Source organism: Thermobia domestica, chromosome 1 (assembly GCF_964235325.1).
Source record: "Thermobia domestica chromosome 1, izTheDome1.hap1.1, whole genome shotgun sequence".
Taxonomy (NCBI): Eukaryota; Metazoa; Arthropoda; class Insecta; order Zygentoma; family Lepismatidae; genus Thermobia; species Thermobia domestica.
In genome coordinates this window covers 293,793,010-293,806,201 of record NC_137454.1, presented here as the reverse complement: position 1 = coordinate 293,806,201, position 13,192 = coordinate 293,793,010, and the positions used below count along the sequence as shown (strand labels likewise).

At 35.1% G+C, this 13,192-nt stretch overlaps 1 protein-coding gene across 4 annotated transcripts in view; it reads left to right on the top strand.

The window, feature by feature from the left end:
• LOC145661463 (maternal embryonic leucine zipper kinase-like) overlaps positions 1-13,192 on the top strand; it is a 482,991-nt gene that overhangs the window by 401,187 nt on the left and 68,612 nt on the right. For all 4 annotated transcript variants that reach the window (XM_081726778.1, XM_081726784.1, XM_081726775.1 and 1 more), the window contains one exon: positions 5,219-5,322. In XM_081726778.1, the coding sequence (XP_081582904.1) occupies positions 5,219-5,322 (104 nt within the window). The remainder of the gene's footprint in view (positions 1-5,218; positions 5,323-13,192) is intronic.

Below are 13,192 nucleotides of genomic sequence, written 5' to 3'. Positions count from 1 at the left end.
TTGGAGACATCCCGCCTCCATCGTCTCATGCGGAACTAACTGATGCACTGTACGTGATTTGGTATAATATTCAACTTGCTAATATTCACGACCTCTGTGACTTCATTCCGTGTCGCATGTTTTGAGGGCACAAGGTGGTCCAATAATGTATTATTGGTAAGTTTAACATTTTTAGGTGTTTCCATGAAATTGATAAGTAGCTTTATATCCTACTCCTTAATCATTCATCCTTAATTTCAATCCTTATTTTTTCATATATGGTGAAAGTAGAATGTGGATTCTCAGTTAACTATTCAGTTAAGGAGAGATGTATATCGATTCAAGGGGGAACGTTGGCTCAGTGGAAGAGCACTTACCTCTGGTGCGTGGTCCTGGTTTGATCCCCGACCAAGTAAATTTGTAGTGAACAGCGTCATGTGCTTGGTTTTCTCGGATACTCTTGTTTTCTCCCACATTCTCATATCGTCAATTCTATCATCATTCACTTGCTTTAATAATTGTCTCTCTTAGCCCAAAGGGCATATTCGTGGGGCTCTGATATATTTAGTTTTTATGCGGATTCAAGATTTTATCCGTTTATTATGATTTTTAGCTATCGATATATTAAAAAACAAAATAATATATCTTTAACAGGGTTCAATAAACTTACGAAGTCTTTCACAATTGTGAATAATACTGTGAAAATATTTTCCGCTTTCAATGAATTCTACTGGTGGTTTGAGACTATATCTCTAATTTTGCCTGTGAATGACTATTTTCCCTACGTCCCTCGCATAGTGTAGCTGTAGAAAGAACAAAATGTACAAGTAGGTTTTACCTGCCTGACATTATGCACTCTGCTTTTGATTTTGATGTTCTTGTAGGAAAGAAGTGAATTCTGTAAGTCTCTTTGAACTTGCATTTATAATTCTCTTTAGGCGTAATTACAGTTGTAGCCTAATATTCCATTATTTTCTTAATACCAAGCGGCGAGATGCTATTCTACTCCTACTAAAACTTATATAATAGTGCTGTTAAAATTCGAATAATCGTTTTTTCGAATATTGAAAATGAATATTCAAATGTTCGAATATTCGAATAATAGAAGAAAAATATTCGAATAACGATTATTAGAACAATTAGTCGAATAATTTTAACGCTATTATATACTCGTATTGATGTAATGTAATAGTTGTAATGAATGACTACAGGCGCGTCCTGTAGAACTTGAACTGTCGGAAGCCCAATGGGGTACATTTTGTACCCCATACTTTCAAATTTGCGTGTGTTTCCTGTACTTTTGTGTGGTTTTGGCTGTTGTTTTTCTAACTGAATATTTTTGGCCCTTCTACATTTTCCACATAAAAGCTCCGGTGAATGTAATTAATTATTGAAATAATTGGAAATTTGTACTACTGGGGTCCTAAATGTACCCGTATGAGCTTCCATGTATTTTTTTAAATACAGCAGATGGCTCTGATCTTTGTGATATTAGTAAGATGTTATTCACCAGTAATACAAACATTTGAAACTTTACAAAATTTAATGCAAATGAATATTTCCTTCAATCTTCTGCATTTTTGTTTCTTGGAGTTTGCTTTTCTAGGTTCATGCACGTATTTATTAACAAAATCTCTTGTTATCATAATAATCTTAATTCCCTCTTTGCTTTACAAAATATTGTAGCATATTGTTTGAATTTATCAATATTATCAATAAAAGCTGTGTACGCAAACATAATAATTATCTTAATGCTTTCCTCCCAATATTAAGGTAAAAAATAAGTTGGGGTACAAAATGTACTCCACTGGGCTTTCGCGAAGCAAAAGGAGCTTGGGATTCTGAGGGTTAAGGAATGACTTTGTGAAGCAGAGGGCCACGGTGGCTCAGTGGTAGATGCATGGGGTCTCGAGTTCAAACCCTGCTCCAACCAAGTGACTCTTGTGGTGGACAAACACCATGTGCGTGGGTTTCCTCGGGGTTTTCCCGTTTCCTCCCATTTTCTTCATTCCACCATTTCATTCATTCCTCATCATTACCGTCTCCTTTAGCCTAGCCTGCATAACCGTGGGACGTAAAACTCAAAAATGTCATTTCATTTCAGTTTGTGAAGCAGAAAATTGCATTTTAAATCTATGTTCAAGAATGCACTGGCCATATCTTGTACTTCTCAATGTCTGGAAAAGTGAAGAAAAATAGAAACGCAATGCAGCTAAGATGAACTTCACACAATAAAATATTGTATATATTGTATTTCGGCGGAGTGATTTTTAACATTCTAGTGATAATTAAGAAGAAGATAATAATCCCAAAAACAGGTAATATCGATCTTGCATCGTTTGGCCTAATCCTCGTTTCGCCTAACCAATTATCTGACACTTTTATGACAGATAAAAGATAAGCTTTATGTCCGCCATTTTAGGCAAAATAAGGATACTCGTTTGGCCTAATCCTCGTTTTGCCTAAAATGGTGGACTATAAAAAAATCGTGGAGATAAAACTGGAGGGAAATTTTTCGAAAAAAAAAATATTCCCTACTATGTGAAGAACTGAGAAATACAGATGCAAAACCAGTTAAATTCCTCTTCCATATTAAGTTTCATAAACTGTTAAATCCCAAACCTGCAAATATCCTAATGAGAGAAGCAGAATCAAACCCGCTTAATTCCATATTTCAAACAATTTGAGGTTTCGTACTGTATAGGATTGGTTTAGTAATCTGAATATTTATTGCAACTCTTCGTAAATCATTCGAAATTTTATTTGGCAGAATTTGAAGTCTGTGCTTTCATTATTTTCTTTTATTTTTGGACTGAAAATTGAAAAAAAAAAGAAAATGAAATCTTTAGTTTTACGTCCCACGGTTATGCCGGTTAGGCTAAAGGAGACGGTGATGATGATAAATGAATGAAATGGTGGAATGAAGAAAGTGGGAGGAAACGGGAGAACCCCGAGAAAACCCACGAGCTCGGTGTTTTTCCACCACAAAGTCCACATGGCGCGTGCTGGGATCGAACCAGGAACCCCAAGCACCGGAGGTGAATGCTCTACTACTGAGCCACCGCGCACTCTGGACTGAAAATGGAGACACTATACGTCTTAACCTAACTGTTCGTGAAACTTTTCTGTGCTTATTTGCTTTTCTTTAATAATTACTAGACAAATGCACGCAAAATCGAAAGAAAACGATACTCTAAGCAGCGATGATGATAATTTTGTTATCAGACAACACCAAAATGTCTAGAAAACGTACAAGACACATGAAAAACTGGAAACGAAATGTAGCCAAAAAGACAAGGTGAGTGGACTATCTATGGTTAAAAGTCGTTTGTTTTGTATTTCAGGGTAACGCTTTAGTATGAACAGAACATTGTTGGATTAGGTTCTTCTCTAAACGGTCTCTTCAGCTTCAGCAGAACCTCTTTCTTAAAATGTCTTGTGTCAATTATCATTCAAAATTATAACATGCTTCTGGTACAACATGTTAAAAAATTTTGCCACTTATTTACCATTTCTGATTCTCTTTCTACCACTGTTTTGCTCAAACTCAACATTTGCACATTTTGTTTTGCTATATTTCAAATTTATATATTGGGATAATTGGCAAATTAATATTCACCCTATGTTAGTCCATAAAAGGTTACAAACTCTTCCAAAATATAGTCATTCAGTTTAGAAATGTATACGGATATGTATAATTAACTCCGCTTGTAGTTACGAAGGGTTTGACGATTGAAAGCAGCTCAAAGCTCACGTTTTACAAAGAGGTTTTTGAGGAAGAGAACCGAGAAAATGGTGATGCACCAGAGAACGACGACGATATGGATTTCCATTTAGTAGATGATGATGGAGAGGAGGTTACATAATTCAATTTTTTGCACATTTGGATCCATTGTTTTCAATTTAGAACAAAATTAATGTGGCATTTATGTATCCATATTCATTTGTGCCAATCTTGTGCAATGTATAGTTGATAATACATTCCCCCCTCCCCAATATTGATTTCTGACTGTGACTCCCTTTCTTTTTGATAGGTTTTGTATCTTGAGCCTCAACAAAAATGGCCGCTCGTCCAGATGCAAAAGCTGTTATTTTCATTTACATACGCAAAACCTGTTAAATCCAAACTATTTCCTTCAATAACGCAATTCACAGACTAGTGTGATTATTCAGCTTTCGATAGACCAACACTCATATTATTCTTAATTTTTTTAATGTTCTCTAGTTTCTAATGTTATTTTACAATTATGACGTGTTTAAACAGTTTTTCTCGATTTGTCACAAATTTTAAAATGTGAATTTAACGGGTTTTGCTATTCACCTACTCATATATATTCGTATATATCCATGGTCCTAGTGCATACATAAAGGAGTTTTGAGAATCCTAACTCCTCGAAAATAGTTAATATAATATTAATTATATATTTTGCATTTCTTAATTCTTTATATACTAGGGAATTTTCTCTTATATAATTTCCCTCTAGTTGAATTTCCACGATTTTTTCTTATTGTCCGCCATTTTAGGTGTAACGAGGATTAGGCCAAATGAGGATCCTTTTTTCGCCTAAAATGGCGGACACAAATCTTATCATTTATCTGTCATAAAAGTGTCAGATAATTGGTTAGGCGAAACGAGGATTAGGCCAAACGTGGCGACACGGGTAATATCGTAACCCTATTCTGGCCTCCCCCTCTTGCCTCGTCTCCAGCACGCTTATTTTCATCTACTTGTTCGCAGATTCAAACCTTCTGGAAGTGAACTGCTTTGCATACAACCACGAAAAATAAATAGTTTCGATTAATGTTGTTAAAATTCTGACAACGAATATTGGAGTAAACGTCCTTCTGTTATTTTAATGAATTTAGTAGCACTTGTTTGGCTTAGACTTCAATATTTACGTTCTGTCCTTCATGACCTTTTTAAATTAAATTACATGGCACACTCTTCACAACCACCCCTGCTATAACAGTATATTTGTAATATCTTTTATTTCTTTATTTACAGAATATCTTTCAAGGTAATGACCAAACAGTCTGGAATTGCTTAATCCGATACTGTTGGGAATAGAAGATTCAAGTACCTTGATTTATATAATAAATATGTCAGTGTACAGTCTAAAGGTTGATATGCGAAACAATTAGTGCATACGAATACAGCGATTACATTTGCATTGAGTTCTTGAATAATTTCCTGTAAATAGGAATGGACACAGTGTTAATTTTTTGTTTATTTTTCTAGGGTTTATGTAACGTTTCCACGACGTGGAGTAATAATCCTAATCATGTGTTAAATGAGTTGAAGCGTACCCTTGTCAGTAAAGGAATTCCTTGCCAGGAAAAGGGGTGAGTATTCCTGATTATTCTTTTCTTGAAGAAATTGTTTTAATGTTGCCTTCAATTTTGTAGTTTTTCTCTAAGGCGTGAAAGCGGAAAATAGAAAAAAGTAAGAGGAAGATTATTTCATAAATGTAATAGTTGGAAATACTGTTACATGGACTTACATGGATGCATAGTATGCTCTTTTCTTTGGTATGCATGCATTCACTGTTTTTGCAACTCTATATAAAGCATTTTCGCGTTTTGTTGCAGATACGAGTAGCCATACAAGATTTTCATATGCCTTTCATAAATACGGCATGCAAAAATACGTTTATGGAATTATTCTCTGCGACCAATATAAACCCCTCCCCCCTTTAGGATACCCATTTCAATCAAAGTGAGATGATAAAAGAAATTTACGATGCCTGCTTGACATAACAAGCGCAATCACATCAAAGTTATTTCCATAAAACAATTTGACACCAGCGCTTTGTAGCAACTTAGGACTACTTATGACTCGCATATTCGAGCCTTACGTGCTTAGCCATTTTTATTTTCCAAAACATTTAAAAAATGAGAGAATACTATTCTAATAATTATATATATGTGGTATTTTGTAGAGAACACAAAATACTACTTAGTAAATTAACCAATGTTTCTGAGATGGTCGTCGTCTTTGCGTAGTCTGCATTCCAGGCTAATAAAATTGTAATTAACCCCTTTAGGATTTGTGGTAACTTTTGTTTCCATGGCGTAATATCGTCTTTGATCGCTTATTTAAGTTCTATAATAATAATAATAATAATATTATTATTATTATTATTATTATTAATAATAATAATAATAATATAATAACAGGTATTTAAACCGCTTTTTTTTATTGGTCAAGTCAATAATGGACTAAAGAACACCCCAGATGCGTTTTGGAACCGATTGGTCAACTTGGCGGCGCTAAGTGGAGGCGGAGGAGCTGATTTTTTTCTTTCTTAAGGCAAATTTCAAAAATTTTTCACGCCTTTAGTTTTCAGGATATCAGATTGAAACTTTGCATGCGGATTGTGTGTACCTTTGGGCATTTCTCAATTTCTTTTGAGGTCCCTACGTGAAACCGGGGTCGGGCCCTAGAAGCGCAAGTATTCCGAGGGGGTAAGTTTTTCAGAAAAAAAAATCCGTTTATTTTTTTTTTCGGTTCAGGTGTATGATACGGACATGTCAGCGGTACTGTTGGAAAGAACTTGTTATACTAAAGAAAATGGCGTTTGAACCATGACTGTAGGTCGAATAGTGACGCAGTACATTTTTGAAGTATTTGTATATATAGGGTGTCCAATATACAATGCAACCCAGAGTTTGGGATAGTAGAACTTTTGAACCTAAAGTGATACACAAATAATGGTTATATCAAAATAAAGCCTTGTTCATGCATATATTTTTAAACTAGGAAGCAACGATTGAAGTACACTAGGAACCACACAGTGTTGCCAGATGTAATCGAAGGTGTAAATCAATTTTTTTGCAAAACATGTAAATTGACCCATAACTCATACGTATGGATTTTCTGTCGTTAATTTTCAGTTTGTTTAGTTGGAGTAGCTTGGAAACTATGGAGCAGAAAAAATAATTTTTCATTTCCACCGATAACTAATCGGATGAGGCCTCTGTAAGGTGGAACTAGGGAAATCGTAGTTTTCATAAATTAACACTCTGAATTGGCAACTTTGCTGATGTTTCAGTGCATCAAACGGTGTGTTAAGGATCTGTCTGCATTATGCAATTCCTGAAAACAATAAAAAACAAACTTTGAAATTATCATGATAAAACGTTTACTTACATGCATCCGGCAACACTGCTACTATCAGAATGAGTTACCAGCTCTACAGCGGATGCTGGGAGTGTCCCCTGTTTTGATTCAAACACTGGTTCACACGTTTCACTAGGTTGACAGCAACTTTACGAAGATTAGAAGTGTTAATGTTCTCAATGGCATTGCGAATGTTCGTTTCCAGGTCTTGAATAGTTCGAGAATTGTTCTTGTATACCTCTTGCTTTAAATAGCCTCATAGAAATGAATAGTAGTGTTGCCGGGTGCATGTAAGTAAACGTTTTATCATGATAATTTCAAAGTTTGTTTTTCATTGTTTTCAGGAATTGCATAATGTAGACAGATCCTTAACACACCTTTTGATGCACTGAAACATCAGCAGGGTTGCCAATTCAGAGTGTTTAATTTATGAAAACTACGATTTCCCTAGTTTCCCCTTACAGAGGCCTCATCCGATTAGTTATCGGTGGAAATGAAAAATTATTTTTTCTGCTCCATAGTTTCCAAGCTACTCCAAATTAACAAACTGAAAATTAACGACAGAACATCCATGCGTGTGAGTTATAAGTCAATTTACATGTTTTGCAAAAAAAATTGATTTACACCTTCGGTTACATCTGGCAACACTGTGTGGTTCCTAGTGTACTTCAATCGTTGTTTCCTAGTTTAAAAATATATGCATGAACAAGGCTTTATTTTGATATAACCATTATTTGTGTATCACTTCAGGTTCAAAAGTTCTATCCCAAACTCTGGGTTGCATTGTATATTGGACACTCTGTATAATATACAGTATGTTGTATATACCGGTACATGAAAATGGGTAACCTTCAGACTTTCAACATTTTCTCCCGACCTTAGTTTTCAAGATATAAGATTGAAATTTTGCACACACATTATGCACATAACGTATTTTTTAAAAAAGAACTTTGATCCCTATGTGAACCCAGGCCCGGGCCAGAGGGGCGCAAAAATTTCGAATTTTTTTCGAAAAATCTCCCGGTTTTCCCGATTTTCCGTTTCTGGTATAATACGGACAAGTGACTGGTACCATTGGAAAGTATGCTCTGTCCTTAAGAAAAAAACGCATTAACCATAATCCCACGATAAATAGTAAGGAAGCAGTAGCTGTTTGAGTGAAAGTCTAAAATTTACCTCAAAAAGGGGAAATCCTACGAGAATTAAATTGAAGATTTATTCTTTCAGAATGGAAGATATACCAACAACACAAACTATTCCACTAAGTGATATAAGTGGTATTTTGTAAGTACCGGTACCAAATAAATACGTAGAGAAATTTTGTGTGTAACTTTTATTATTGCTATATTTTCAAAAATATGGAAATGTTGAGTTGTAGAAATCATAGTTCTACAAAACAAAAATAAATAGTTTTCCTCCAAGTTGGTAGCTCAAAGGGTCAGAAAAATATTGCCTCGTCAATTGTCTGTTCACTGTCCGTTTTGTTTGAATACCAGTTGCTTCCGCCATAACTTGTGAGGTTTTTGTGTTTTTATACCATCCATAATCTGTTTTTATACTATCCATCAACTGTAGCCTCTCCCCATTTTTTGCAAAAAAAAAAAAAAAAAAAAATCAACACCTATTTATGCATAAAGGTATTATTTATTAGTTTGAAGCATTATTGGATTGTGAAAAAATATGTTTTACTTTCAATCGATGGCTTCTACAATGCATACGAATGAAGAAATTACGTTTTTCATGGAATAAGAAATGCATTAAAGGGTATAAATTTCTTAACATAGAATTATGTACATTTCGACTACTGACGAATGCTGACAACGTTTTCGCACTAAACACTGTGTTTCTTGTTGAATATGTCGTCCCTGTATCACTGTTTCAGTGTTGTATATTTCTGACTTGTCTGACATGTTGCTGTCAGCCGTTATTTTTTCTTTATTTTCATAATTTTACATAAATTAAACAATTCTCCCTGGCGCACATTCGAATATCCGATCTTTGGCTTTGTCAGTTTCGTTTAATTAGCACTGGATTCTCTGTCAAGTTGCTATTAGAAGTAATTTGCTGGCGTATTTAAACGGCGTGACAAACGTCTTAGCATTTGAAAGCGGCGCTCCAAGTTCCCTTTAAATGCTGCTAGCAAATGAGAGGCCAGCGGTATTGCCACGTTTATTATGTACACGTCAACGTCTATCCTCTGCCACCTGATCGCGCTGTAGTTCGTCTGCTTAGCCATAACTACAACCCTTAGCACTTGGCAACGTCGCGTTAGAGCTTGCATTTTATTCGTTTAGCTGAAATGCCAAGATATTTGTCACAGGCTTTAAGAAGATTGTTAAAGAACTGGTATTCGCATATTTCAGTTGAAAATTTCTCCTATTTGCTTTTATGTATATGTAAATTAATGTTTAGGTACAGATGTTAGAATGATGCATTTTTATCTATAATGATTTCATGACACACACACTAATCAAAAGAAAAAAAATGTTTCATTCATGGGTCAAAATCGGCGATAGAAGCCTCCTCTTTGGAGTGAAATTTCAAGGTTCAGCATTCAGAAGTACGAATTCTTTCTAAATTCCCTTGTGACAGTGTTAACAGTGGGTGTAAGTTAGCCCATATTTAAGTATTTTGCTTCTAATTTAATTATTTTACTCTATTATTCAACAGCAATATTGAAAATTAATATACTAGTACTGTTTCTTCCAATTGAAACTTCCAAACATTTCGAATATGTAAAGAAAAAGGGGATATTTTTGGTAAAACGTCACTTACGGTATACGTGCTTTTTTTTTTTTTTTTATTACATAGTGATACTTCTTGTTTCGTTTTCGAGATGAGACGAGGAATTTTCTCATTTCGTTAGCAACAGTAGAAACGGTAAAAATTAGTATGTACACACTGAGCTCAATATGTTGGCCCTTCTGACACAAACATTGACAGAGCCCAATCACACACTCCTTGAACTCCAGAATGGTTTCTCCTTAGCATAGCCAATGAATTGAAATGTCAGTAGAAATAAATGATTAACACACTCTGGGGATGCATTCTGTTGAATTCAGCAGCCACTCTTGCAGACTTGGATACAGCAAAATGATCTATATATGTTCCTCATTGCTCAAATTCTTGGTTATCTGCAACGTAACAAAAGACGACACGATTTCCCTATTCTTCCACATTTACACAACACCTTATATACCGGTATCAGCCAACTAAAATACCATCTGATATTATCCATAGTCAGCGCTAACTGTTAATTGGAGTTTATTTACAAGTAGTATGTTAGAAACGATGTACTACGTAAGTAGTTATATAGCCCTATGTAATATTAGCAGTCTGTTCCTAGCAGAATAAAAACTATCAATTATTATTATTGATAACGAATTTTAACGTCATAAAATTGGTTTTCCTCGAAAAATGCTCATGAGAACTTACTCTTAAGCTTCAGTTTCATTTCATCTATCTATCGAAAATATGTCTCATCTTTCAAAAATATTATAATTAAATAAAATCTGAAATATTAGTCATTATTTTGTACTTTCATTAGTATTATGATGAAAAGTTTTATATAGGTTTACTTCAATATCATTTCAATTTCAGTCTTAATTGGTGACATGTTTATCTTACAGCATCAGTTTTTAAGTTTACAGAAAAATCATTTTTGTCAATTTTCTCGGAAACTACGCAGAAGGTTATGCTCACCTATGTAATTTTGTTCAGCTCAGTAAGATCTACGATTAGTGTATGCCTATGCGCAAGTAATGTAGGCTTTCACGTCGTTAATTAATTGTTATGTCATGCTTTTGTAAAGATTCGACGAAGAGCACTGGCAAACTTCAGTGTTTTATTTGTTTGTCTACGTCACATTACTCATATTCTGTTGTAAATATTCAGATAATGAATAGCTGGAATTGTACTATTTACTTAAATGACTTCAGAAACTTATAAGCATGATGTGGTCTTCTGTTTAAATGTAGTGGTGGTAACCTTTTTAGAGAACGTAATCTAGAATAATTGAAACGGAAAAATTAAGCATTGTTAATATTTTTATGTCAAAATACCGTATTTCTGGAAAAAGGTAATCTTGTGTTACTAACGTACATTATTTTTTTATGGGAAGCGCGGTGGCTCAGTGGTAGAGCGTTCACCTCCGGTGCTTGGGGTCCCTGGTTCGATCCCAGCTCGCGCCGTGTGGACCTTGTGGTGGACAAACACCGTGCTCGTGGGTTTTCTCGGGGTTCTCCCGTTTCCTCCCACTTTCTTCATTCCACCGTTTCACTCATCTCTCATAATCACCGTCTCCTTTAGCCTAACCGGCATATACGTGGGACGTAAAACAAAGATTTCATTTCATTTCATTATTTTTTGAAGTGTTATAATGTTGCTTGCAACCTGTAGTACACTATATTACATCGTACTCACCTTTTTTTACGGTTATCAATACACACCAGTATGCTCTCTCTTATGTTCATTGGAGCGATTCTGTTTTTGTGATAGTACACAAAGCACCGTGAGAGAAGGAGATTCAGAGAAAGAAATTTTCACTGCAATCAATGACAAGCATACCAATGTACCGTTTTCTGAACATTGTCGTTGCTGTAGTGTACCCAATCGAGTATGTGTGGACAATATGTCTAAACACGAAGAGTTAAACTTCCGCAAATTTGAAGCATTTGATATGGAGTTCTTTTGTGTTTTTCTCAATGAGTTTGGCCATAATCGCTGATATTCTCAATGAATTCAGTTGAGGTCATGTTTTTTTTTTTTTATTCTTTCTTTAAAACGCTGATTCATTCTTGTGCACCGCGAAGAATAAATTTCACACAATGTTAACTCTAAATGATCCCCAATGTCTTTTCGTGTTTTGGTACATTTCATACTCTTTTTTCAAGATCACTAGAATTTTCAGACTAATTCAGAATGGTCCGAATGTCGCACATAGTTCCTTTCGAACTGAATACTATTCTTCATAGTTATAAAGTTCTGCGCACTTACATAATAAGTCGTTGATTCGTGTTGAAACGTGGTGAAAATAACACTTCCCGCAAGTTGCATAGTCGCCTGCAAGAGTGCATAATCTTTCCATACTGTTTATTTTCCGACCTTTTAAAGAAGATGAATAATTTAAATAGGTTTTCCGTGACGTAGAAATATCATGATTTTCTGAATATCACTGGAAATCATACTTAATAGTAGCGAAGTGTGTGTGATGTTATAATCGGATATTATCTGATTGAAATTATGATCGGATTCATTCTACACAGGGTAAGATTCATTGGAGCTTTCATTTCTATAACAGAAAACTTTTGGGTTTCTTAAAACGGAGTGAATTGTTGAAGGTTCTCTCAAAAATAGTAAACGAAAGTCCAGTTCGAAATAGTACAATAAGCACAGTAAAGGGGGACGTTGATGGTCGTACGTGATCGGTGGCAAGTGATCAGACGCGAGCACAAGGCGTACTTCCTGCGGTCCTTCTCGAGAAATCCGCTTGGGAAACAGCAGACTGAAATTCTCAACGCTAGTTTTGTTTGTTTTGTTTTATCACTTTTATTTTATTTTTGCCTTGAGTTGTCTGTCTGGTTTAATCTGTAACATTGTCTTAAGAGCGATTTTGAACTATTTCAAAGTTGCAGCACTTCAAAACATTTCATGGAAAATGTCGCATCATACTCATAGAACCCCATAGGCGGAACTAGAGGGGGGTCAGGGACGGCCGCCCCTTCCTAGAAGGAAAGCTGGCCCTCCCCAGAATTTTTCAATTGGACGAAAATAATGTTATTAATTTACCTCAATTTATGCATAACAATTTTAGTGATACATTGTAAAAAATGAGGTGTTGAAACAACACAAAACGACTACCACTTTAGCGTGTTACTTGTGTGTTAATTCAGCACCAACCACATCGCCTTTCGAGCATATCAGAAATAAATCGTTACTACCTGAGAGAATCTGCATTGATAATTATAGTTTAATATGAGAAAAGCTTTGCGAAATATATTTGGCACTTATGCCAAGTAACGAATAATGTTCTATGTTCTCTGTAATCGGTCACAATAACATTGTTGTAAACCTGTGAATCGTCTGACAACAGTT